Source organism: Rutidosis leptorrhynchoides, chromosome 10 (assembly GCF_046630445.1).
Source record: "Rutidosis leptorrhynchoides isolate AG116_Rl617_1_P2 chromosome 10, CSIRO_AGI_Rlap_v1, whole genome shotgun sequence".
Lineage (NCBI taxonomy): Eukaryota > Viridiplantae > Streptophyta > Magnoliopsida > Asterales > Asteraceae > Rutidosis > Rutidosis leptorrhynchoides.
Genome location: NC_092342.1, coordinates 78,394,130 through 78,421,993, shown reverse-complemented (window position 1 = coordinate 78,421,993; position 27,864 = coordinate 78,394,130). Strand labels below are relative to the sequence as shown.

The window sequence follows — 27,864 nt, the reverse complement described above, 5'->3', positions numbered from 1 at the left end:
TACAACTTACATACTCTTGAACATAAACACAACACACATCAAAGTTTGAGTTAAAGTGATTAGTCAAAAAGATCAAAATACTTGATTAATCGAAAAAGTTTTATAAAACGTATCAAGTAACTATTCACCCCCCCCTCTAGTTACTTACATAATTGGTCTTAGTAGTTTTATGAGCTCATCCGTTACACGATAATTATATATATATATATATATATATATATATATATATATATATATATATATATATATATATATATATATATATATATATATATATATATATATATATATATATATATATATATATATATATATTTAACAACGTTAGTACTAATACTGATCAAATGTATAATTACAATTACAATTTTGTTTTTAATAAATTCGTCCTGAGCACTCAGGTCAAGAATTGCATCAACAAAAGTAGATGGATTTGGGCCTAAAAAAGCTAGAGTCTTGAACATATAGTGATATATGTTTATGAGCCCGTCCGTTAGAATACGTGTTCGCAAATGTCAAAAAGTTTGATATACTTTAAGTTTATTTAAATATCATATTTTGTATTTAATAAGATATTTAATTGTTTATTTAAATTATGTTATATACCTAAGTTTTATTTAAAGTTTATTCGTTTATTTCCCGTATGTTTCACACACACATTTGTGTATAATTTATGTATAAATATAAACTTCTGTATTTGTATGCAAATCTTGTTCACTATTTTTTTTATGTGTATACATTTTAATAGCCTATAATAATAGTATTTAGAATTTAAAATTGGAATATAATTTAAACAATATTAACTTTTATATTTATATTATTTATATTTATTTAATTTAACCTATTATTTTCATATTTTTGTTAACGTCTAAAAGTGAAGTTCGATTGCTCTTGTTACTTTTATTCAACTTTTATATTTATATTATTTTAATTATTTAATTCAGTATTTAACTAATTTATTCTATTAAAATATGAATACTTTCCTTATTTGAAAAAATAAATTAATAGATTAGGATAATCAATATAATGACACGTGGCGTTTTCAATGAGGAGACGACACACATCATTATAGTACGCGCTTTATATAATATATATATATATATATATATATATATACACACACATACACATACATATATATATAATATAGATATAGATAATATAGATAGATAGATAGATAGATATATACTCCTTATATTACACACAATATTTGGTCGTGTTTCATATTATGTGCTCAGTCAATTTTAACATTAAACATAGTAGTAGTTTGGATTTTTTAAATATATTTATTTATTTATTTTTGGGTTGACCAATAGTTTTTTCTTCAAATTTTTATTATTTTTTTAAATTAAATTACATTTGATAAAAGACTTGTACCAAAATGCATATTCTATTTTGGCGTTTGATTTTGTGGACAAGAAAAGGACACCTAGAAATGGACTTTACATAACAGTGGCTATTTCTCCTCATCGGTTCTCACAGAAATTATAAACAATATGCTGTTGCCCGCCGCGTCTTCGATGGAAGCGACACTTCGAAACAAGCTGCTTCCTCAAAAAGTTGAAATTTCTGTGTGGAGAGCTCAAAGAAATCGACTCCCTGTTAGAACGGAATTAAACATTAGAGGTATTGATCTAGACTCGACTCGATGTTCGGTATGTGATAATGATATTAAAAAGCTAGACTTTCGTTAACTGATCTATTAAAAGGAAGTTTGATGTTTGCAAACGATTCCTCAAAAGCTAAAGTATGACAAACATGTGTGTGGGTTTGTACACACATGATTTGGCATAATCGTAACAACAAGTTATTTCGCAATTCAAGTTGGTCAGCTCCGCTAGCATTGCAAGAAATTCAAGTTCGTAGTTTCGAATGGATATCGAATCGTTGGAAGCATAAATCTATCCATAGATTGGTTTCGATGGATTTCAAGTCCAAGCTCCATAGATGATCATGGATAATCTCTCATTGGAACAGGCATTATCATTCATTAGAAAATTATTTTAGTGTAGCTTCATGTAGTTTAGTTTGCTGTTCGTGTTTTATAGCTTCAGAGTTTCCGAGTTTTCTGTATTTGTAAGCTTTAACCCTTTCACTCTAAGACTTTGATGTCCTCTATCTTTTATATTAATGAGAAATTTGGTTACTTTTCAAAAAATAAAATAAAATAATAATAGCGGAATCATATATAGGTACAAACGATTTATCCATCACAATGCGAGTGACTATCTAAGCAATGTTTTTGGTATATAACAAATTATTTTCCACAACAATGTATACGGTTTAATTTTTCTTAGAGTATATTCGTTTTATAAAAAATTGGTATCAATCATTTATATACATATTGTAATTATAAACTATCGAAAAGTGTTTAATATATAGTGAAAATGTGTATTTCTGTGAACGATTTCTAACTACAATGTGCAGGTTATTTATATTACCAACATAATGTTATAAGTATTGAATGAAACTATTTATCGTAAAGCACGAGCCATCTCAAATTCATTTCATATTCATATTTAATATTTAACTAAATATTTAATACTCCTTCGTCTCAAATATATTATTCTCAGACAAAAAAATACAGTTTTAAAAATATGATTATCATATGTATTTTTTGTTAGCTTTTTAGTCTTACCATTTACTTTTAAATTATCTTTTATTTTTCATGTGTAAAATAGGGACACAGAAACCTTATCACGTTATACTTATAAATTTATGAAAAAGAAAGTAAGATAATTATTTGGGACATATAAAAAATTAATTAATTAATAATGTATAAGAATCGATTTAGAGGGATGGAATATCTAATATTTTAATTGATTACTTAATATTACTTAATATTTTTAATAACAATCATTTTCCTATCCGAAAATAGAAACAAGTCATTTTTTCACCAGAGTGAAAACACTAGCTAATTATTATAATTATTATGGAGTATTGATGATGTAGCGTGAGGGTACGAAATAGTATTATTTTTAATACAAAATACTACAAAATATGACACAAGTTTTATTAATTTACGGATGGGATATACCTAAACCTTGCTACAACACTATAGGCAGTGTACCTAATCGTAGAGTAGTGTAGTTTTTAGTAAGTCCGGTTCGTTCCACAGGGAGCTGGTGATACTTACTATATTTTTAACTATATTTATACAAAATATATATAATTATATAAGTAGTAATATTATTATAAAAGGGGGGTTTTACCGTTTAATGACCGGTTTTTCGATTCTATATTTTAAGCGTAAAGATAAATGACGATAATTAAAGTGCGTAAAATAATGACAATAAATAAAATGACAGTAAATAAAATTGCGAGTAATAAAATGACAGTAAATAAAGATACGATGAGAAATATAATAAAAGAATTATGCTTATTTAAACTTCCGTAATCATGATGTTTGACGTGTTGATTTTAATTTATTACCATGGGTTAATTGTCCTTTGTCCTGGTTTATTTGATACGTCTATCTGGTTTTTGTCCATAATAGTCCATCGGTCATAAAAATAAAGTGCGAGTATCCTCGTCAAATTACCCTTATACCCGAAGTCAAATATTCCAACTGATTAAGGATTTAAACTGTGACGCAGTTATCACTTCTGTCAACAATTACACCAGTTATCACTGTATGTAATCCACCCCTGTTTTAATTAGTTTATGAATATTAATTCATCCACTTGATCAGAATGAATAATCAATTACCCAACCCAATTGATTAATTAAATGATTATAACAGATTCCATATGAACATCACTAAATAGGACAACCATAATCATTATTAATTATTAGGTTAATTAATTTGAAGATAGGTTCGACAGACTCCAATGAGTTGTCACTCAATTAGACAATACCCCCCATCTATTAATAGTCAATAGTTCAATTTCCACAAGTGTCGGTCTTTTGCCCAAACCTTAATTATGGTCCAAAGTTCAATAACCCCTTCTTAATATTTTAGCCCAACATCACGATTACTTCGGCTCAAATAAGCATAATAATAACTTAGTTACGATACATTAATGTAAAAAGGTTGAACATAACTTACAATGATTAAAAATAGCGTAGCGTTACACGGACAGAATTTCGACTTACACACTCAAACGATCTCTATCATAAATCTTATTATTATCATAATTTAAAATTAAAATTAAGATTATTGTTATATCTTATTAAGTTAACATTATGATAGAGATATAGAATATAGATATTGATAATTGATATTGATAAATAAGAAAAAGATAGAAAAAGGTGTGTTTTTATATTACGATTACAAAGCCTTTTATAGGCGAATTTAGAAATTGAATTTTCACTTATGACCCCTGAACTATGCTCAATTAACAACTTTTTATTATTTAATATTATTCTTATTATGAATTATTTAAATATTATATTTTATTCTTGTGCATAGTTGACTCGTAATTTTTACACCGTTGCGTCGAGCGTTGAGAGTTGACTCTGGTCCCGGTTCCGGATTTTCGAACGTCCTTGCGTACAATTTTATATTTTGTACTTTGCGTTTTGTAACTTGTACTCTTGTCATTTTTAGACGTTCCTCATCAATAATTTGAACCTTTTTGATTGTATCTTGTACTTTTGAGCTTTTTGGACCTTTGTGTCTTCAATTCGTCGTTTTCGCCTTTTGTCTTCGCACTTATTTAAAATAAACGAATATTACTTGAAAATGGAACAATTGCAACTAAAATCTTGTCTTTCTTGGGGGATTTTGCTATGAAATATATGTTCCTTTTTAGCCTTATCAATATCCCCACACTTGAGCGTTGCTTGTCCTCAAGCAATACAGTCTTGAAATAATATAATACATCACACGAATCACTTCTTTATTCTTCACACTTTGTACATCAGTGATTTTGATAGAGCGGTATAAACAATGATAGTAACGATATGGTTAAAGGTGGGTGTGTCATCCACAGTTGCCTTGGGTTTAGGACAACGACACTTGCAATCAAATAGCCGATTTACTTTCGGTTTCCAAAGCAAAGTGCATATTTGAAAGGCGGTTTACAGTCCCACATGACTATAAAAATTTAGATCCTTTAAGGAAATTGGATCTTTATGAAAACATTTGATCTTTTGAAAATTCAAGCTAGATTTTACCCTAGACAAGTTTTCTGATTTGATCCATCATCGGTGTTGCAAAATATATTTGTGGATCAATATTTTGGCTAAAACTTTTAGGTTCGTGTAATCCACTGCTATCCCGGTATCGGAAAGTACACATCCAGTTTACTTGTTCCGTATATTACCTTTCGGTAAACTACCGTCCGGTTGTAAAGGAAAGCGATGAACAAGAAACTGTTAAGGCAATGTCCCGTGACATGCAGATGATTATGGTCTTATTAACGTGTCGGATGCTAGAACTATCCTTGGTAGGAGCGATAGTAAAGATCATCCTATAATTTTTCGGTCTGGCACAAGGTCCTGTCTCCGACCATGCTATGCAACCACCGTTCTTACGGTTGACACCCGATTTGGTTCAGGTGACCTAATAAATTCCAGGTGAATTTCTTAGGATTTTACGTTCAATGGTAATGAACGCATTGAAAATGGTTTTTCAGAAAACAAATCGGTTTGTATTTTTGATCAAAATATTTTCTCGTTCATGCTCGAGTTTAGATATCATCGAATTCCATGAGTTTGAATTCTCAATCTTTAAGGTTAATCTCTAGGATTGAGTATTATCAGTCTTAAAAGCTGATTTTTAATCTTTAAGGAGATTATCATTTTCTGGGGATCTGATTCATTAGTCTTATCAAGCTAATTTGCACGGTGCCTCCCCATTGTACGAGATAAATCCTTCTCATGGTTAGGATAAATCTGACCACTTGGCGACCCTGTTTGATGCTGAGGTCCGTGGATTTCCTGCTGATTTTAGTGATGACTTTTCTAGATTTTTCGTCAACCTACAGCTGGTCTGGACGACAACTTCATGACCTAAATCAAGAAGCGCGTGTCTTTTTCGGAAGACTTTACTTCCTTTTAATGATGGAATTGATTCATCGTGTAGATCCATCTTTCTTTCAAATGTATTACAGTAAACCGGGTAAAACTGATTAGTATCGTCCAAAGCAAAAGTACCTGCAATAATCTTGTACAAAAATATGTGATATATGTTTTAAATTGAATAACTTGGTACATTCTTCCCACACTTAGTTTCTTTCTTTGTCTTTTTATTTTCTTCTATTTCATTTTAAATGAATTCAAGCGTTTTAGGGTGTTTCTCAATTTATGTCCTTTTCGAGGTAACGATAATTTCGGTATTATCACCTAGTTTTCATCGTTCATAAATATGTATAAACATAATTTTGAGTTCATTTAATTTAAAATTTTTCAAATTTTCACAAAATTTGGCAAATAAACCAAGTGCAAACCCGAAAGAATTTATAACCCTTCCCTACACTTAAGATCATGCAATGCCCTCATTTGCATGAAATCAGACTATAATTATAAATTCATGAGGGTGATTAACGTAGAAAAGTGATTAAAAATACCGAGTTTGCAAACATATTGTTATTTCACATTTGATTTTTTACGTCTTGTCAAAATCAGTAGCTTTTGCTGAACTTCATGACAGTCTTTGAAAGTGCGCTGTTTTACCCTGTTGTGTACATAACATAAAATACAAACATATATATACATATTTTTGAAGTTTGGTGCATAACCCCACGTTCAAAAATTTATAATATATAATATTTTTGGCATCCTTTAGATCAATAAAATTAAAAATAATGATAACAAAATTTGTCGCCCCGCCCTCGGGTAAAGCAATTTCGGTTCAATGACCTAGTGTTCAACTTACGACGAATTTTAAAAATCATATTTTTAACTTAAAGAAATAAAGTAAATTTTGTTTTTTTAAAATCACAATAAAACATAAATTAAAATGCATATTAATTTCAAATAAAACCTAAAAAAAATAAAAATTCAGAATGGAGGGAGAAAACTAGTTCTTTAGTGTCTGCTAGCGGAAAAGACCAATCGGATTCCATTCTCGGAACTACACGAGAACAGAACAAATAACTTTAGACAGCATTATCTTTTTAGAACATTCGAATCTCCCCACACTTAGGTAGCTGTGGTGTTGAAATTGTGATTAACTTCATTGTCAATTTCTCTTGGTCCATAATCAACTTGCCTATCTGTGACTTTTTCTTTAAGCCAGTGCCCGGCTTCTTCCGTAATATCCCATAATTCAACTAGCTTCGCCCTTTTTTTAGGCGACAGATTGGATACTAACCGGTTACATAACTTAAAGTTCCCCTTACTTCTAGCATCAATAGCCCGTTTAAAAAGTTTCTTCATTGAACTGTTAATAACGGGGTCATTTAATTTCGTATCAATAACGGGGTTCTTTGTTATCATGTCATCATTAGGTGTTACTTCATTTTCCCCACACTTAGGCGTTTTATTATTATTAAGCACTACCGTTGGAGTTGGTAAAACAACATGGTTCTTACCAATCGTTTTTTCTGGTTCAACGGTCTTGGTTGGTGGAGATTTAGACTTTCGAATCATAAAGGTGATAGATTTGTCACCACTTTTAAGTGTCATTCTTCCATTTCCTACATCAAATAACGCCCCGGTGGACGCAAAGAATGGTCGACCTAAAATTAGAGGAATGTTTGGGTCCTCTTCTATGTCAATGACAATGAATTCGACTAGAAAGGTTAAATTACCTACTTGAATGGGTAGGTTGTCAGCAATTCCAACTGGGTGCTTAATGGTTTGATCAAAGAGTCGAACACTCATATCCGTTGGACTTAACTCACCTACTCCTAATCTCTTATATAATGAAAGAGACATAACACTCACACTTGCACCTAAATCTGCTAGTGCATCATACATGACACAATCACTAAGTAGACAAGGAACAATAAATTCACCCGGATCACCTACCCTAGGTGGAGGTTTTGGTGGAACTGTATTCACCGGGTTTACTTCTACGGCTTTTGTTTCTTGTACTTTCTTATTCTTTTTCTTCTTCTTCTTTCCAGAAGTATCACAATCTTTATTACTTATTACTTGCTCATACTCAACTCCTTTTCTTGGAAACGGGATGGGTGGTTTGTATGGTGTCACCACTGGCTTTACATACTCGGGTGGTGGTGGTGATGTAACTTCTTCATTGTTACTCACATCTAAAACCTTCCCATCTTCTGGAGCTGGTTTTTCAGAATTTGTTGACACCATATTAACATTCTCTTTCCGAGGATTTACTTCAGTATTACTCGGTAGCTTTCCTTGTTCCCTCTCACTCATCATGCTAGCAAGAGTACCTACGTGTTTTTCTAGATTCAAAATGGAAGCTTGTTGAGTTCTAAATGACTGATCAAACCTCTCATTCGTTTGAGTTTGAGTTTCAATAAATTGTGTTTGAGATTCAACTAGCTTAAATACCACTTCTTCCAGATTTGACTTTTTCTCTTCGGTTTGTTGTGGTGGTTTATACAAGCCAGGTCTTTGTTGATTGAAAGTGTTGTTTTGAGTTGGTTGGTTATTCGGACCTTGTTGGTTATAAGAGTTATTGTCGGGTCCTTTTGGATTGTAAAGAATGTTTTTGATTTCGATTGAAGTTTGGCCTTGGCGGTTGATAATTATTCTGATAACTATTTTCCAGCCTTTGGTTCATGTAGACAACATTCTCACGTTGTTCCATCGTTTGTTCAATGTGACAGTCTTTCATTAAGTGTGGTCCACCGCATTGCTCACAACTGATTCGTATTGCGTGAATATCTTTATTCATCTTTTCCATTCGTCTCTCGAAAGCATCTATTTTTGCGAAAACAGAATCAAAGTTATGGCTAGAATCGGCTCTAGCTGCTTTAGATGATCTAACGATATCTTTTTCTTGGTGCCACTCATGTGAGTGGGAAGCAGTGTTATCAATAATTTTGTAAGCATCAGTTTCGGTTTTCTTCATAATAGAACCACCAGCTGCTGTGTCGATATCTTTTCGTGTAGCGATGTTTACGCCTTTATAGAAGATTTGCACTATTTGAAAAGTATCTAATCCGTGTTGAGGACATCCTCTCAACAACTTTCCAAATCTTGTCCACGCCTCATATAGAGTTTCATTTGACTTTTGTGTGAACGTAACAATTTCTCCTTGAAGTCTCACGGCTTTAGATGCCGGAAAGAATCTTTTAAGAAATTTCTCAACTAAAACATCCCATGTGTCAATCGTTCCTTCATGTAATGATTCTAACCAATCTTTGGCTTCTCCCTTTAAAGTCCATGGGAACAACATAAGATAAATAGTTTCATCCTCAACTTCTCGGATTTTAAAGAGATTACAAATCCGATTAAAAGTTCGAAGATGTTCGTTTGGATCTTCTTTTGTTGTACCACCAAATTGGCACTGATTAGTTACCATGTGTAGGATTTGTCCTTTGATTTCATAATCTGGCGCATTAATGTCTGGCTTAATAATGGCGTGACCTTGGCCCGTGCGTGTGGCTCTCATTCGGTCTTCCATACTTAGAGGTTCCAGATTTTCCATAATTGAATTTGTTGAATACGAATCACTAGAAGATTTTGATTTAATGGTTTGTGGTTTAGGAGGAATGTTTATTGGTTCTGGATCTTGGAATTGTCCCTGAATATTCTCCGGATTCTCAATTGTGAGGTCGGGTTCAAAAAATGGATTATCGGAAATTTGAATTGGAGTTCTTGGTCGACTAGATGATGATTCTAAAGAAAAATCAACGGCGACAATATTGGCTAGATGTCTTGATCGAGTTATAGGTGGTGAACGTATGAAAGGTGGTGAACGTTTTACTCGGTGCATTCACTGAATATCCTATTAGTTATAAAAATAAGAAAAACTTATATAAGTTGTCCAATCAATAGACTTTTCTGATTTTGCCCACGTTTCGAATAGCCAAAAGATGCAGCAGAGGGGCAGGATTCGTTTGGTCTCAATATAATTGAGTACTGTTTGGCTCCAATAACCCGGTCCACGTACAAATCCAACTATTACTACGAACCAGAAAATTTTGATGTCTATCAATTTAACCACTTAAAATAAATTTTCGTAATTTTAAGAAATTTAGAGAAGAAGTAGAAAAAAATCTAAGTCCTAAAAACTAGAATGACGAGAAATAAGAAAGAAAAAGATTGCGCGTCGAAAAAGGTCGAAAAATAAAAAGGTCGAAAAATAGGCGTCGAAAAATAAAAATAAGAAAGTAGTGCGAAATACGGCGTCGTAAAATTCTAAAGCACCTAAAACTTAATTTAAGGAATAAGCACTTAAGGGATTTTACGGCAAAGCCTAAAAATTCTAGAAGTAAAAATAACTATGGCAAAACTAAACTTAATACTAAAAGTTGCGACTATAGTCTAAAAATCTAAAGGTAATAAAACTAAAAAAAAAAAAAAAATCTTTTTTTTTTTTTTATAGACAAAATCTTAAAAAATATATATTTTTTTTAATAATTTTTTTTTTTTTTTACGTTTTTTTTTTTTTTTTTTTACGTTTTTGTTTTTTTTTTTTAAGTTTTTTTTTTTTTTACGTTTTTTTTTTTAAAAACGAATTTTTTTTTCTAAAAAAAACGTTTTTTTTTACAATTTTTTTTTTTTTTTTTTTTAAAAATGATTTTTTTTTTTAAAAATGATTTTTTTTTTACAAATTAATACTTTTTTTTATAATTATTATTTTTTTTTTCAAAACTTTTTTTTTAATTCATTTACTATTCATGAATAGTAAATGAAAAGAAATTAATTAATTTACTATTCAAATGAAAGCGACATGATAGAAATTATTAATTACAATTTACATAATATACCCGTGAAGTATTTAATAAATACGACTTTTTAAAACTTTTACGATTCAAAATATATTCTAAAATATTATTATATTATTATATTCTATTTCAATATTATTATATTATTATATTCTATTTCAATATTATTATATTATTATATTTTATTTCAATATTATTATAATTAAAAATATAGCGTTTTAGCGCTCCCCGGCAGCGGCGCCAAAAACTTGATGATGTAGCGTGAGGGTACGAAATAGTATTATTTTTAATACAAAATACTACAAAATATGACACAAGTTTTATTAATTTACGGATGGGATATACCTAAACCTTGCTACAACACTATAGGCAGTGTACCTAATCGTAGAGTAGTGTAGTTTTTAGTAAGTCCGGTTCGTTCCACAGGGAGCTGGTGATACTTACTATATTTTTAACTATATTTATACAAAATATATATAATTATATAAGTAGTAATATTATTATAAAAGGGGGGTTTTACCGTTTAATGACCGGTTTGTCGATTCTATATTTTAAGCGTAAAGATAAATGACGATAATTAAAGTGCGTAAAATAATGACAATAAATAAAATGACAGTAAATAAAATTGCGAGTAATAAAATGACAGTAAATAAAGATACGATGAGAAATATAATAAAAGAATTATGCTTATTTAAACTTCCGTAATCATGATGTTTGACGTGTTGATTTTAATTTATTACCATGGGTTAATTGTCCTTTGTCCTGGTTTATTTGATACGTCTATCTGGTTTTTGTCCATAATAGTCCATCGGTCATAAAAATAAAGTGCGAGTATCCTCGTCAAATTACCCTTATACCCGAAGTCAAATATTCCAACTGATTAAGGATTTAAACTGTGACGCAGTTATCACTTCTGTCAACAATTACACCAGTTATCACTGTATGTAATCCACCCCTGTTTTAATTAGTTTATGAATATTAATTCATCCACTTGATCAGAATGAATAATCAATTACCCAACCCAATTGATTAATTAAATGATTATAACAGATTCCATATGAACATCACTAAATAGGACAACCATAATCATTATTAATTATTAGGTTAATTAATTTGAAGATAGGTTCGACAGACTCCAATGAGTTGTCACTCAATTAGACAATACCCCCCATCTATTAATAGTCAATAGTTCAATTTCCACAAGTGTCGGTCTTTTGCCCAAACCTTAATTATGGTCCAAAGTTCAATAACCCCTTCTTAATATTTTAGCCCAACATCACGATTACTTCGGCTCAAATAAGCATAATAATAACTTAGTTACGATACATTAATGTAAAAAGGTTGAACATAACTTACAATGATTAAAAATAGCGTAGCGTTACACGGACAGAATTTTGACTTACACACTCAAACGATCTCTATCATAAATCTTATTATTATCATAATTTAAAATTAAAATTAAGATTATTGTTATATCTTATTAAGTTAACATTATGATAGAGATATAGAATATAGATATTGATAATTGATATTGATAAATAAGAAAAAGATAGAAAAAGGTGTGTTTTTACATTACGATTACAAAGCCTTTTATAGCGAATTTAGAAATTGAATTTTCACTTATGACCCCTGAACTATGCTCAATTAACAACTTTTTATTATTTAATATTATTCTTATTATGAATTATTTAAATATTATATTTTATTCTTGTGCATAGTTGACTCGTAATTTTTACACCGTTGCGTCGAGCGTTGAGAGTTGACTCTGGTCCCGGTTCTGGATTTTCGAACGTCCTTGCGTACAATTTTATATTTTGTACTTTGCGTTTTGTAACTTGTACTCTTGTCATTTTTAGACGTTCCTCATCAATAATTTGAACCTTTTTGATTGTATCTTGTACTTTTGAGCTTTTTGGACCTTTGTGTCTTCAATTCGTCGTTTTCGCCTTTTGTCTTCGCACTTATTTAAAATAAACGAATATTACTTGAAAATGGAACAATTGCAACTAAAATCTTGTCTTTCTTGGGGGATTTTGCTATGAAATATATGTTCCTTTTTAGCCTTATCAAGTATATATAAATAAAAAGCTTTAAGAGTTAGTTCCCGCCATTAGCGAAGAAGCCCCCTCTTTCTCTCACCGAAGCCGCTTAGATATCAGGATTCATCATATTAACTGAAATGTCCCGTTCATATTGATTATAAACGTTCCATATTAATTGATTTCGTCGCGAGGTTTTGACCTCTATATGAGACGTTTTTCAAAGACTGCATTCATTTTTAAAACAACCATAACCTCTATTTTATCGATAAAAGTTTAAAAAAAATATTACATAGATTATCAAATAATGATAATCTAAAATATACCGTTTACACATGACCATTACATAATGGTTTACAATAAAAATATATTACATCGAAATAAGTTTCTTGAATGCAGTTTTTGCACAATATCATACAAGCATGGACTCCAAATCTTGTCCTTATTTTAGTATGCAACAGCGGAAGCTCTTAATAATCACCAGAGAATAAACATGCTTAAAACGTCAACAAAAATGTTGGTGAGTTATAGGTTTAACCTATCTATTATCAAATCATAATAATAGACCACAAGATTTCATTTTTATAACACATCTCATATCAGGCATTTCGCAAACTGCATAGAGATAAAAATCATTCATATGGTGAACACCTGATAACCGACATTAACAAGATGCATATAGAATATCCCCATCATTCCGGGACACCAATCGGACATGATAAACTCGAAGTACTAAAGCATTCCAAATTCCAGAATGGGGGTTGTTAGTTCCCGTAGATCTACCTTTAGGATTCGCATCAATTAGGGACCAGTTCCCTAATTCTTAGGCTACCAAGCTAAAAGGGGCATATTCGGTTTAATAATTCAACCATAGAATGTAGTTTCGATTACTTGTGTCTATTTCGTAAAACATTTATAAATCTGCATGTATTCTCATCCCAAAAATATCAGATTTTAAAAGTGGGACTATAACTCACTTTCACAGATTTTTACTTCGTCGGGAAGTAAGACTTGGCCACTGGTCGATTCACGAACCTATAACAAATATGTACATATATATCAAAGTATGTTCAACGTATAATTACAACATTTTTATTACGTTTTAATGATTTGAGTTTGTTAAGTCAGCAGTCCTCGTTAGTAACCTACAACTAGTTGTCCATAGTTAGATGTACAGAATAAAGCAATATATATTATCTCGAATCCACGACCCAGTGTCTACAAGTCTCAGACTCGATCATAACTCAAAGTATATATATTATTTTGGAATCAACCTCAACCCTGTATAGCTAACTCAAACATTACTGCATATAGAGTGTCTATGGTTGTTCCGATATATATATATAGATGGGTCGATATGATATGTCAAAACATTGAAACAACCCCAAACCGTTTAACCAAAAACGGAGTACTTTTTTTTTTTTTTTTTTTTGTTAGGTCCCAATATCACCCAAGTATACAAACCATTTCGAAATAGTTATCCATATACAATTTATCATAATAACACGTTAAACATTTTATCTCGACTCTTGGTTTACAATGACACCATACATCCTTACGAGAATGTATTTCACATACAAGGTTTGACTCGACACAACCAAACGATGCGACCTCGAAACATTTATACAACACCACGGTTAAGACACAATAGCCCAACCCGATACCAAGAGCATAATCCCGAGGATCTACAAAATCCCCAATCCACATCCATATCCGAAAGCTACCCCATAGAGCCCAAGCGCTACTACGCAACTAGTCTATCAACTAGCTAGCTTCACAATCACAATACCTGTAAAAAGGTAAACAACGAGAGGGGTAAGCTAACTCTTAGTGAATGCAATAATTATACATATACATATATAATCTACTTACTTGCAAACACTTACACAATACCGCATACAAGCTAGCAATTCGACAGCCATGCAAACATCATGCATAAACTACTATCCACAATTCACAAGAAGCTAGCAACAACAATAGCATATAGTTCACAATTTAATATGCTAAATACAAATTCACTCAACCATGGTTAACCAATCGTACAAGGGAACGGTACTTGAAAGACCATCGGAGTTCATAACATCCATTAGTGTTACTTAAACACCGCGTAATCACTAATCCCCCGGGTGATGTCTTGAACACCGCGACTAACTCACCCCCATGACAATGTGGCGTCTTGAACACCGCGACGATTCCACATGTCAATCAAAACAATGAGTGGTGTCTTGAACACCGCGACAATTCCACTCCCATGACAATGTGATGTCTTGAACACCGCGACAATACCACATGTCAATCAAACAATGAGTAGTGTCTTGAGCACCGCGACAATGCTACTCGTTACTTAGAATGTGGTGTCTTGAACACCGTGACAATTCCACATTCATATCACACAAATAAATACATTATATACGTACACGCATAATTATTCCACTCACCTCGAGATGCATGCACAAGTCATGTATGTAAAGTCGCCACCAAACGCAACCGAGCAAGCTTTTACCTATAATATACATATAGGTATTCACACAATCAACACACATTCCCTTCAAGAGAATTTGACGCAAACACCCTTAACCAAGGGTTTATACCTACCTCCACAATCCACCCATTTAGACACCTAAGTGCAAAATACACCTTTTTATACATTTAACGACACCCGAAGGTCCAAAACTAACGAGACTAGTTCCCACGTTCCCGAAATACCCAAATACATCAACTTTAGCCATTAAATGCATACTATCTTGTATATTGCCCAAAAACCCGTTTCATGGTTGACCAAGTTTGACTTTATGGTTAAAATACCAATTTCAACCCGAAATCATTTCTCACGTTCACTTTCATTCAAAAATGCCATTTAACACTTAACAAAAAGTGTTTAACATCCATTTAATTCAATTTAGTGTCATTTCCAAATTTGACCCAATCAAAGTCGACCCATTTTGACCTAAGTCTCAAAAACGCCCAAAATCACTAACGACTAGTGATTATATTACCAAAACACCAAATAACACCTAAAACAAGTATTTACATACTTAATTCACCAAAACTTGACTCAAAACCCATTTTGACACATAAACCCTAATTTTGACCCATTACAAAATTAGTCAACTCAAATACACCCAAAAAGGGTTCCAACGCTTCCAAAATCACTAAACTAAGTGAGTACACCCAAAACCAAAGCCTAATCATGGCCAAAACGTCAATCAACCCAAAACCCGCCATGTATCAAAAATAACTAGTTTCCATAAACCCACTTCATCATCTAAATGGGTTTTACAACTAAAAATCTAAAAACCCTAACTTGAATATTAAATCATAAAGATGAATTTCGGAATTTGAACATACCATTACTACCACAACGTAGCCGTGAACGAGGAGAACAACTTTAACTCTTGTGACCCGACCCAAAACACTCTTCTTCTTCCCCGATTTGAGCTTTCTCTCTCTAAACCCTTTACTCTCTCTCTAGGGTTTGGTGTGTGAGTGGGAGGGAAGGAGAATGAAGAGAATGAGGTTTGGATAAGATTGGGATCAGTTTTATGGCCAAAAACCCGTCCATATGTGAAATACCAACTTTGCCCTTCATTTAACTCATTAAAAGGCTGAACAGCACCAGATCGTGCCTATTGTCGCGCCGCGGAGCAATTTGTCGCGCCGTGGCCCAAAGGGTGATTTTAGAACATGTTTTTCAAGCTTTCTGACCTTCAACATAGGCATTTGTCGCGCCGCGGAGCAATTTGTCGCGCCGTGACAATTGCCTGTTTCATCCGAACTTCAGCAAACTTGTTTTGGCCATAACTTTTTGACCGTAACTCCGTTTTCGATGAATCAAATATCGTTGGAAACGTAATAAGATTTCCTTTCTAATGGTAAGGTTTTGAAATGTCAACTCAAACTTTATTTGGGATCAAAAAGGTACGTACACATCATGTAACTCAAACAACGTCCAGTTTTCTTCGACATTCGAACAAGCAACACGTGTACGCTTGGTACACTTCATGCACTCATCGTACAATCATCTTTATACTATTATACAACCAAGTATGAACATTCTAAAGATCAATCAAGTACCTCAGACATGTATGAAGAAAAACGGGATGTTACAAACATTGTATACATGGACGGACCTACAGCTACCATAATGGTAGCACTTGCCACCACTCAAAAAAGCCCATGTAGTGTAAAAAATTTTGGGCTATTAAAGAGTGCAATCATTGGATTAATTGTTGTGCAACCTCTAAGCCCATTTAAACATATTTTAAGCCTACTAACTCTCAAACAAATTGTACGTATATTATAATCACTCGTCAATTCGTCATTCATACGCAATTGCAGACCCTCTTGTTCGTCATCAGATTTCTCTTTCAATTACAAGACAACATCAGGTACTTTTCATAGTCTTCTATCTTATCATTCTAATTTAACATTTAATTTAAAGATTATAAACCTTTTAATTATATAACTTTATTCTATGTAATCTATCTTCTTTCAATTATTTTAGGGTTTAAAATTTTGCTTGTTTATTAATCTATATAAATCACAAAAGAGAATAACGGCACTTGCACGATGAAATAGAATAGATAATCAGTAGCTGCTATTATTATATTGTTGTGCAATTTTATAGTGGCCATGAATTTTGTAAATTGGATTATATTACAGATTCATCTAATTGATTCACTTTAGCTAACAGTTATGACTTGTGTAGTTAACTAGTAATTTATTTTTGTATAATTGAATTTACGCACTTTAGCTAAAAATTACTAGCAATTTACAGGTTTAATGAAAAGATATTTCAAAAGAAATATATCATCGGATCGGTTGATGGAGAAACTTCAAGTCAATACGTTTCACAACCTAGCTTGGCACCTTCAATGCCCATAAAAATCGATATAAATGATCTTCCATGGGATCCCGCGGATAGAAAAAGAATTTTAGACTATGATCCTAATCAAAGAGAAGAAATAAGAAGACTATATTGGCAAAGAGGACTATGTCAACCGGGTGGTCATTTGTTTCCACAAAAAGTAATAGGCTCAAAGGAAAGACGTTTTGTGTTTACTTGGTTTAAAGAATATCATTGGTTGGAGTATAGTGTTAAGGCGGACAAAGTTTATTGTTTGTGTTGTTATTTGTTTAGAGATCAAGTTGGAAATCAAGGTGGACTATGTCAACCGGGTGGTCATTTGAGAAATTTGCTAGTTTGAATGGGATCACCGACCTTTCTAGATTAATGGTGGAAACTGGAAAACATATTTCATATCGTTATGTTTATTGATTGCTAAAGCTAGCTTTAGTTTTGCCTGTTGCAACTGCAACTGTTGAGAGATGTTTTTCTGCAATGAAGCTTGTGAAATTCGAATTACGAAATCGAATGGGTGTTAATATGGTTATTTTGACCCTTCCTACTTGTTTTTGCTCTATGTATTTTGAACTCGTCTTCAACATATGTTTTGTTGTACATAACCTTAGTTATATAGTTAATAAAGTTATAGTTTCTTGCTTAATTTTTTTTTTACTATTATGTGCACCCAGTGTGTATGAATCCTAGATCCGCCACTGATTGTATACGTGTCTATGGTAAGACGTTGTTATAATGATAATCGTTATATATATCATTTCGAGCTTCATAATTCAATATTCTCATTTTTTTTTTATGTATATCACACATTGTTAATATACTTAGTGAGATACTTACTTATCATAATCTCATTTTAACCATATATATATGTCTATATATATATCATCATGTCGTTTTTACAAGTTTTAACGTTCGTGAATCGCCGGTCAACTTGGGTGGTCAATTGTCTACATGAAACTCATAACAAATAATCAAGTCTTAACAAGTTTGATTGCTTAACATGTTGGAAACATTTAATCATGTTAATATTAGATATCATTTAATTTTAATATATAAATTATGGAAAAGTTCTAGTCACTACATTAACGAGCAAAGGTAATTCCAAAGCTTCACTTTAATTTGTGTGCAGTATTACTGTATCATTGTCTGATTTAATTGTTATGAGTTAGAAGAACTACTTTTGAATTAGGTCTGAAACCGTCGATTTTGACATTGAAATTAACTAATGCGATAAATTAGGTCAAATTAGCCCCGCTGTATTATGTGATTTTATTAATTATTATTTATAATTATTATTCTACTTTATATATCGTTTTTAGGGAGTCATTTTAATGCTATTATTGTGTTTTGGTGAACAAAATTGAACATTAAAATTGCTGTATACAAGCTAAAAAATATACACTCTATAGGGACTGTACGTTGTGCATTAAAAGTAGTATGTTTCACACATTGAATTTGGTCTACCATCTAAAACAGTTTGCTTTTTAAAAGAAGTGTGTTCAATAGAAATCACACTGATTTTATTGGCTGAATTTATTATTAAATAACCTGTGATTTTGTGAATGATGCTGGTTATTCAAGGAACTGACTTATTGACAGTGGTGTCAATAGCTTGGTCCTGGTCAATTTTGGACAACCTGGTGTTTGTATATCATGTTCAGCTAATAAGTACTATTTTAAATTTGGTAATTAAAAGTTAGTGGATCATCATCATCATCATCATCATCATCATTATTATTATTATTTAGTAATTTTTATTATATGAAGAGCAATTCACACACTTAAGACAAACATATATTCCATAATTTGTATATTGGTTCTCGGCAAATAGTATTTCATACTAGAAGCTGTAACATTATTAACTTGGTCATAAAGTACACTTGCCTTTTAGGCCTTATGCCAACTAATATGTTAATTATTAGAAGAATACAAAAAGGCCAAATATATGGACATAAATGCTTGTTTCTATAGCCATGGATAAGGTCTTGTTTTACTCCCTTTATCATGTAATTCATGATCTTTATTTAACATATGCCATATGCATCACTCCATTAAAAGCAAAGTCAATCTCTACCTTTTCTTTGTTAACTTCACCTATCTTATCTACCCTTATATCCCCTATCAACCAAACAAATAAAGTTAACATTTTTTGCATTTGTTTTGTTAAATGAACAGGCCCCACATCCTCTATTACTAAAGACAAAACCGAGATTGATCGATTATCGTTGGTGGTAGTTATTCAAATGTGGATATCAAGATAACAGCATGCAAGGCTCACAAACTGTAGAATTTGAGTGGACATAAGCCATCTAGTTAGCTCAGATATTGACTGCCATTTAATTTTATCAAATAAAAGTTAGACAATTTGCTTGCCCACTTTAAACTCTTACCCGTTTGGAACATCAAACTAGCTAAAAATGCACAATTTAAATTTACAGTATTAACTATTAAGAATTCAAATTTGCCCCTGTATCATCTCTCAAGATTTAAAAAAGAGAATTTGTTCTCTGCATAGTTGTGTTGTTCATTTGTGCTGCATAGATGATTTTAATGGTTTACCATGGAATCGTATGATGCTGGTTGAAACGGTTATTGAATTTTGGGTGGATATATACATAGATGAGTGTAAATATAGTAATCTTCGATACAAGATACCGACATGATTGTCAGGGCAGGCCTTTTAGTTGCTGCATCAATTGCAGTTTATGCAGTCAAACAGGTTAATGTCAAACCTCCTCCTTCATCGGCTCGTTTGATCGATTCTGCAGGTAATTCTTTATCTTTTTACAAAGTGTTATAAACACGTTATGTTTTATTCAATTTTTGTATTTGTAAGATATTAATCTCTGTATTAAGAAAGATATGCGGTACGCGTTTATTTCAGGAGCTGGCGATAAAGACCAAGTTTCAAACAGCCTCAGAGATACAGAGGTGTGTGTATGTGTGTTTTTTTTTTTTGTTTTTTTTTGTTGTTGTTGTTGTTTTTAATTGCATATATTATTGTCATACTAATTTGATGCGATTGTTATTTATTTATTTTTTATTTTTTTACTTTTTTTTTCTTGTAGCATAATGAAGAGGAAGAGGAGAAAGAAGAGGTTAAACTAATTAGCGGTTTAATTAATGCACAATCGAACAGTCCTGATTTTGAAGATGACATTCTGCCTGAATTCGAAGATCTTTTATCAGGCGAGATTGATATTCCATTTCCAGGGGACAAGTACGAAAAAGATCGAGTATATGAAGCGGAGATGGCTAATAATGCAAATGAACTGGACCGATTACGTAACTTGGTTAAAGAACTCGAGGAACGAGAAGTCAAACTCGAAGGGGAACTGCTAGAATACTATGGATTAAAGGAACAAGAATCAGATGTTGTCGAATTACAAAAACAGCTCAAGATTAAAACGGTGGAAATCGATATGTTAAATGTTACAATCAATTCGTTACAAACCGAAAGAAAAAAGTTACAAGAAGAAGTGCACGTTGGAGCTTCGTACAGGAGGGAACTTGAAGCAGCTAGGAATAAAATTAAGGAGCTTCAACGACAATTTCAACTTGAACAAAATCAAACGAAAGCTCAATTGTTGTTGTTAAAACAACAAGTTGGGATTCTTCATACAAAAGAACAAGATGCTGTTAAGAAAGATGTCGATATCGATAGGAAGTTGAAAACGTTAAAGGAGCTTGAAGTCGATGTTGTTGAGCTCAAACGAAAAAACAGGGAGCTTCAGCATGAAAAAAGGGAATTGGTTATTAAGCTTGATGCAGCAGAATCTCGAATATCGACACTATCTAGTACGACAGAGGTAACACTGTACCTGGCAAACGGGTCGGGTTGGGTCGAGACCCGGACGGGTTTTGGGTTGAAACGGGTCATGGGTCCAAACTCCAAAGGGTCAGAATTTTTAGACGTGTCAAATGGGTCGGTTCTAAATGGGTTGGGTAGAGTTGTGTCGAGACCCGGAAGGGTTTTGGCTCGGGTCATGGGTCCAACGAGTTGGAATTTTTAGACGGGTCAAACGGGTCGGTTCTAAATGGGTTGGGTCGAGACCTGTTTCACTAATGATAGCAGTTCAAAAAATAATATAATGATGCAATTTAACAATATTACAGACTGAAATGGTGGCTAGGGTTAGAGAAGAAGTGAACAAGTTAAAACACATGAACGAGGACCTTTTAAAGCAAGTGGAAGGACTACAGATGAACCGGTTTAGTGAAGTCGAAGAATTGGTGTACCTTCGTTGGGTCAATGCGTGCCTACGTTTCGAGCTTAGAAACTACGAAACGCCAGCTGGCAAAACATCGGCCCGTGATCTAAACAAGAATTTAAGCCCAAGATCTCAAGAAAAAGCTAAACAATTAATGTTAGAGTATGCAGGGTCAGAACGTGGTCAAGGTGGCGATACAGATCTCGAAAGCAACTTTTCTCAACCATCGTCTCCCGGTAGTGAAGATTTCGATACTGCTTCGATTGATAGTTCGATGAGTCGATATAGTAGTTTCAGTAAAAAACCGAGTTTGATTCAAAAACTCAAGAAATGGGGTAAAGGTAAAGATGAATCTAATTCGAGTGCTCTTAGTTCACCTGCAAGATCTTTATCGAGCCATAGCCATAAACCGCGGGGTCCGTTAGAAGCTCTTATGTTAAGAAATGCGGGTGAGTCTGTAGCCATTACAACCTTCGGTGCAGGTGATCTTGAAGGTCCTAATTCTCCGGGGAATGTTTCGTCTGATTTAAACAACGTTGCGTCATCGTTTCATCTTATGTCTAAATCAGTTGAAGGAGTTTTAGATGAAAAGTACCCTGCGTATAAAGACCGTCATAAGTTGGCATTAGAGCGAGAACAGAAAATAAAAAATAAAGCGGATCAAGCAAGAGCAGCCCGGTTTGGTGATAGTTCAAGTTACAAACCTCCAATCAATAGTCGAATGGTTAGTTTACCTCCAAAACTCGCTCAAGTTAAGGAGCGAGTAGTATTAACTCCCGATGCTTCAAGTAATCAATCGATCGATGGAAAAACGGGTGATTCTCCAACTGTTAGTAAGATGCAATTCGCCCATATCGAAAAGAGACCACCCAGGACAGCCCGTCCTCCTCCTCGACCTACTGGCGGTGCTCCTGCTAACGCCAGTAGGACACCGGTAATACCTGGTGGCGGACCTCCGCCGCCACCTCCGCCACCTGGGGCTCCACCACCGCCAGGTGGTGGGCCACCTCCTCCCCCTCCGCCACCGGGTGGCCTTGCTAGAGGACCAGGTGGCGGTGATAAAGTTCACCGTGCTCCGGAATTGGTTGAATTTTACCAGAGCTTGATGAAGCGTGAAGCTAAGAAGGATACGTCGATTATATCTTCAATTACCGCTAACACAGCAGATGCAAGAAATAACATGATTGGGGAAATAGAAAATCGATCAACATTCTTATTGGCTGTAAGTGTTACTAATCAAAGCATTTAGTTAAGATTAATACGAATCTTTGTTACAGTTAACAATATCACACATTGTCGATTTTCAGGTAAAAGCTGACGTTGAAACACAAGGTGATTTTGTCGAGTCGCTTGCAACTGAAGTACGAGCGGCTTCTTTTACAGACGTTGAAGACTTGTTGACTTTCGTGAATTGGCTGGACGAAGAACTCTCGTTTTTGGTAAACTTTCAATATAGGTTTACATAATATGTTACATATAATATATATGCATGCAGATGGATATAACACATTTTTTAACTCTGAAAAAAGGTTGATGAGCGGGCAGTCCTAAAGCACTTCGATTGGCCAGAAGGTAAAGCGGACGCACTGAGAGAAGCGGCCTTCGAATATCAGGACCTGAAGAAACTTGAAATGCACGTGACAAATTTCGTTGATGATCCAAGTCTTTCGTGTGAACCTGCTTTGAAGAAAATGTACAAGTTGCTAGAAAAGTATGCATCACCGCTTATACTCTTTATTATCGATCTCCTTTGTTAATTGCAATTATTATATTGAGATCTAAAATGTCTTTTTTCTTTTCAGAGTTGAGAACAGTGTTTATGCATTGCTGCGCACACGGGACATGGCTATGTCCAGATATAAAGAATTTGGCATCCCAGTGAACTGGTTGCAAGATTCGGGAGTTGTAGGCAAGGTACGGTTTGTTAGTTTTGTTAATCAATGAAAAACTTATTTTTTTTTTTTTCTTCTAGATTTTGCTAACAACAGCCGTAGCTGTCGTTAACGCACTTTAAACGCTGTACATAGCGGTTACTTATTAGTTTAGTGGTGGCAGTGGCACGCATGTACAACTGTTTAAAGTGTGTTAATGACAGACTTTTGGGATGTCGTTAGCAAAATCTTTTTTATTTTCTTTTCTTTTTTTTTTGTTGTAAAAAAACTGTTTCTTTGCAGATCAAACTTGCATCGGTACAATTGGCAAGGAAATACATGAAACGAGTTGCATCAGAACTTGATGCATTGGAAGGGCCTGAAAAAGAACCAAACAGAGAGTTTTTGGTCCTGCAGGGTGTGCGTTTTGCTTTTCGTGTTCATCAGGTAATTCTCATCTCTAGTTGCGAGTTTATTTTTTATTTACAGATTTTACGAATATTCAAAGCGTTAATTAACTTGTTAAAATCATAATCTGGTATATTTAGTCAAGATGATTTCTGAAAATGAATGCTGAAAATAGACTTTGGACGAATTTCAACGCATTCCTCTCTTAGCTGATTTTTTTTTTTTTATTTGGCCCATTTGATCCAGTTACCCATATTGACCCGTTGGTGATTAAATTAACTTGAATTACTACATCTACTTAACTGAATTTTTATTATTTTCGTGTGCAGTTTGCAGGAGGGTTTGATGCAGAGAGCATGAAGGCATTTGAAGAACTGAGAAGCCGAATGAATAAACAACCAAATGAGGAAAATACGTCCGAAGCGTGAACGTCACAAGATTATTCATTTATTTTAAATTTTTTTTTTACCATGATATATATGTCACATATGTTAATGTCAGTGCGTTCATGCAGAATATAACCTTCACTTAAATTATGTATACAACCAAAAGGTTAAATTCATATAGCAGGAATAATGTACTACTTGTTCATTAAAAAAGTTGTCAAACTGAGTTGTGTTTGCCAAAAGTTTGAGCCCCTGCCTACATGATACATAAAATAGCTAAAAAAAGTAGAAAAAATTATATGGGGTCCTGTGTTTTACTCTGAGTTTCATGTCGCGTCCCCATACTTTTTTTAGACGCCGGTCACCATAGTTTGAAAAAGTTACGCTGGGTCCCTTCACTAACGGGCGTTAAAGTTTTCCGTTAACTTTGACTTGTGCCATACATATGAGGGCATTTTTGTCCTTTCCTTTATTTCTCTTTTTTCTCTTCATCTTCATCCTCCTTATCTTCTTCATCCCATTTTATTTCAAATTGGGGTGACCACATTTTTAGATCCAAAGACATGTTTCTCAAATATTAAAAACAATAAACCGTACATATTAAATAATCACGTCATACCCCATACTTGTCGGAAAACTCAAACACAAAATATCTTCGATATTCACTACAATCAAGCACACCCTCCCACCAACCACCTGTAACACCCCGAAATCCGAAGGTATTATCACATTCTAACATCTCCTATCTCGATAAAAAAAAATATGTGTATTTTATAAAAATTCACAATTTTCATTAAGAAGTTAATTTGGGCTGTTTCGTAATTTTAAGCATAACTTGCTTATACCGACACAGAATGAGTGAATTAAAAACCCAGATTTATGCTTATACAGACACAGAATGAATGAATTAAAACCCAGATGTTCGTAATAAATTGGGTTACAAACTTGCAACTTTTGTGTTCTAAGTTTTTCGAGATTTGGACCGAGTAACCAGTTGCGAGGCAAAAAGTCAACTGGCCTGGGGAGGGACCTCGAATGAAAGTTTAGAGGGATTAGGTAGAAAATGTAAATATTGCCTTAATATAAAACGGAAAAATCATCCCAAAGCTTCATTTTCTCCCCTTTGTGCAGAAAAACTGAAGGTGTAGTGTATGTGATTGTTGCATGCCCTACTAATTTGGAAGATGAGGTAGATGTAGAAATTCCGATTGAATCTGTTTTGGAAGTTCAAGAACGTTATAGTGATACTCTTTATGGATACTTCCTGGGGAAACGTGTGGCATACCCGGTTGTTAAGAACTATGCTACAAATGTATGGCGGAAGTTTGGATTACAAAAGGTAATGATGAATTCTAAAGGCTTTTTCTTTTTTAAATTTGAGACAGAAGATGGTATGAATGGTGCTCTTGAAGGTGGTCCATGGATCATTAGAAACATTCCAATTATTTTAAATAAATGGTCCCCGGAAATAGCATTGACAAAAGAGGAGCTTTCGAGTATTCCGGTGTGGGTTAAATTTCATGATATCCCCCTTGCTGGTTTTACAGAAGATGGGTTGAGTATTCTGGCGTATATTATGCTAGACTCTTATACAAGCACTATGTGTAAAGAGTCATGGAGTCGGCCTAATTTTGCACGTGCTTTGATCGAAATCTCGGCTGAGCAAGAGATGAAAGAATAATTACGCGTGGCTATTCCAAGTCCGGGGGGGGGGGGGGGGGGGGGAACGAAAACAATAAGTACTGTAAGAGTTGAGCTGGAATGGAAGCCTCCTAGGTGCTCGGTATGTGCAATCTTTGGACATAAAGATGCACAATGTCCAAAGCATGTAGCGGTTGCTACTGTAGTTGAGAATAAACAGGTTGATGAAGATGGTTTTGAGATTGTGGGGACAAAAAGCAAGATCAAAAAGGACAATCGGCGTACTGTTTCATTTGCTATCGGGAAACCTAAAACAAAACTTGTGTATCATCCAGTTAATAAGCAACAGCCACCGGTGACTACTCAGTCGTCGAATAAAGATAAAGATAAAGTTGAAACAAGTAACTCATTTGGAGCGTTGAATGATGGGGACGATGGTAATTCTTTTCTTAATCCTACTCTCCAAGTTTATCCGGATAAAGCTCTTATAGATGAAGAAAGTGATATAGAAGGCAATGATAATTATACGGGTATAGTTGGGGACAATGATATGAAAGGTGCAAGCACACCTATTGAAAAGTTTTCTCATGAATATTTTTGCAACATGGAATATTCGGGGGTTGAATCGCATCCCGAAACAGAAAGAGATTCGTGAGGTAGTTTCGGGTAATAATTTATGTTTTTGTACCATTTTGGAGTCTCATGTTGATATTGGTAAATTGAGTAATGTTTGTGCATCGGTGTTTCGTCAATGGCAATGGACTTCGAATAGTTCAATGTGTAGTGGGGGTACCAGAATCATTATGGGATGGGATCCGTTGATTGTTAATGATATTGTGATTCATGCTTCGGATCAGGTTATTCATTGTCTCTTCCACTTAGTGCGAGAAGATAAACATTTGTATATGTCTATTGTGTATGCTAAAAATTATTATATTCATCGCCGGCCTCTATGGGACAATTTGTGTATGCATACTAGTTTTGTGGGTGATCACCCATGGGTGTTAATGGGGGATTTTAACGTATCTCTCAGTCTAGATGATTTGACAGCAGGGAGCTCTCTAGTTACGCTTGCAATGAGAGAGTTTCGAGATTGTGTTGATAATATGAGAATGAGTGATGTTTCTCATTCGGGACTTCATTATACATGGAACCAAAAGCCACATGCATCGGATGGTGTCTTGAAAAAGATTGATAGAATAATGGCTATTGATGTTTTTATTAATGAATTTTCGAATGCTTATGCAGTTTTTCTTCCGTACCGGATTTCTGATCATGCTCCGACGGTGTCAGAACTTCCTTCTACCTTTATTGCCCGTCCTAAATCTTTTAAATTTAGCAACTTTATCGTGTATAAGGAGGGTTTTGATGATGTCGTTTATCGAGGTTGGAGAAGAGCCTTAATTGGTCATTCAATGTTTCAGGTGGTTAAAAAGTTACGTGTTTTAAAGAAACCTTTAAGACGTTTGATGTGGCAGCAAGGTAACCTCCATATTCGTGTTGTTAATCTTAGAACTGAACTGGATGTAGTACAGACTCAACTTGATTTGGACCCGTTCTCTATTGATATTCGAGAAGATCATTGCCATCTTCTCCATGCTTATAATGATGCAGTCCTTGATGAGGAACGATTTTTACAACAAAAAGCTATGGTTGAGTGGCTTCGTGTTGGTGATAGTAATTCAAC

At 33.7% G+C, this 27,864-nt stretch overlaps 2 protein-coding genes across 2 annotated transcripts; both read left to right on the top strand.

Annotated features, from left to right (window-relative positions):
• The first annotated feature begins 19,795 nt into the window (after positions 1-19,795).
• LOC139872912 (protein CHUP1, chloroplastic) lies at positions 19,796-24,716 on the top strand. The gene is made up of 9 exons (XM_071860849.1): positions 19,796-20,428; positions 20,545-20,591; positions 20,729-21,469; positions 21,777-23,093; positions 23,179-23,310; positions 23,401-23,582; positions 23,674-23,785; positions 24,046-24,189; positions 24,480-24,716. The coding sequence occupies exons 1-9, from the start codon at positions 20,320-20,322 to the stop codon at positions 24,576-24,578; spliced, it is 2,883 nt and encodes a 960-aa protein (XP_071716950.1). The 5' UTR covers positions 19,796-20,319; the 3' UTR covers positions 24,579-24,716.
• A 119-nt stretch (positions 24,717-24,835) lies between these two features.
• Positions 24,836-26,832, top strand: LOC139870392 (uncharacterized). The gene is made up of 3 exons (XM_071858204.1): positions 24,836-24,840; positions 25,668-26,198; positions 26,313-26,832. Exons 1-3 carry the CDS (start codon positions 24,836-24,838, stop codon positions 26,830-26,832), a joined length of 1,056 nt encoding a protein of 351 aa, XP_071714305.1.
• The last annotated feature ends 1,032 nt before the right edge of the window (positions 26,833-27,864 follow it).

Excerpts from the sequence above, each read along its gene's own strand:
- LOC139872912 (XM_071860849.1), top strand. The coding sequence starts at position 20,320 with ATGATTGTCAGGGCAGGCCTTTTAGTTGCTGCATCAATTGCAGTTTAT. Across the intron at positions 23,094-23,178 it reads GATCAACATTCTTATTGGCT|GTAAAAGCTGACGTTGAAAC; the intron begins GTAAGTGTTACT and ends GTCGATTTTCAG. Across the intron at positions 23,583-23,673 it reads ATGTACAAGTTGCTAGAAAA|AGTTGAGAACAGTGTTTATG; the intron begins GTATGCATCACC and ends TTTTCTTTTCAG.
- LOC139870392 (XM_071858204.1), top strand. Across the intron at positions 26,199-26,312 it reads TTGATCGAAATCTCGGCTGA|GTGCTCGGTATGTGCAATCT; the intron begins GCAAGAGATGAA and ends GAAGCCTCCTAG.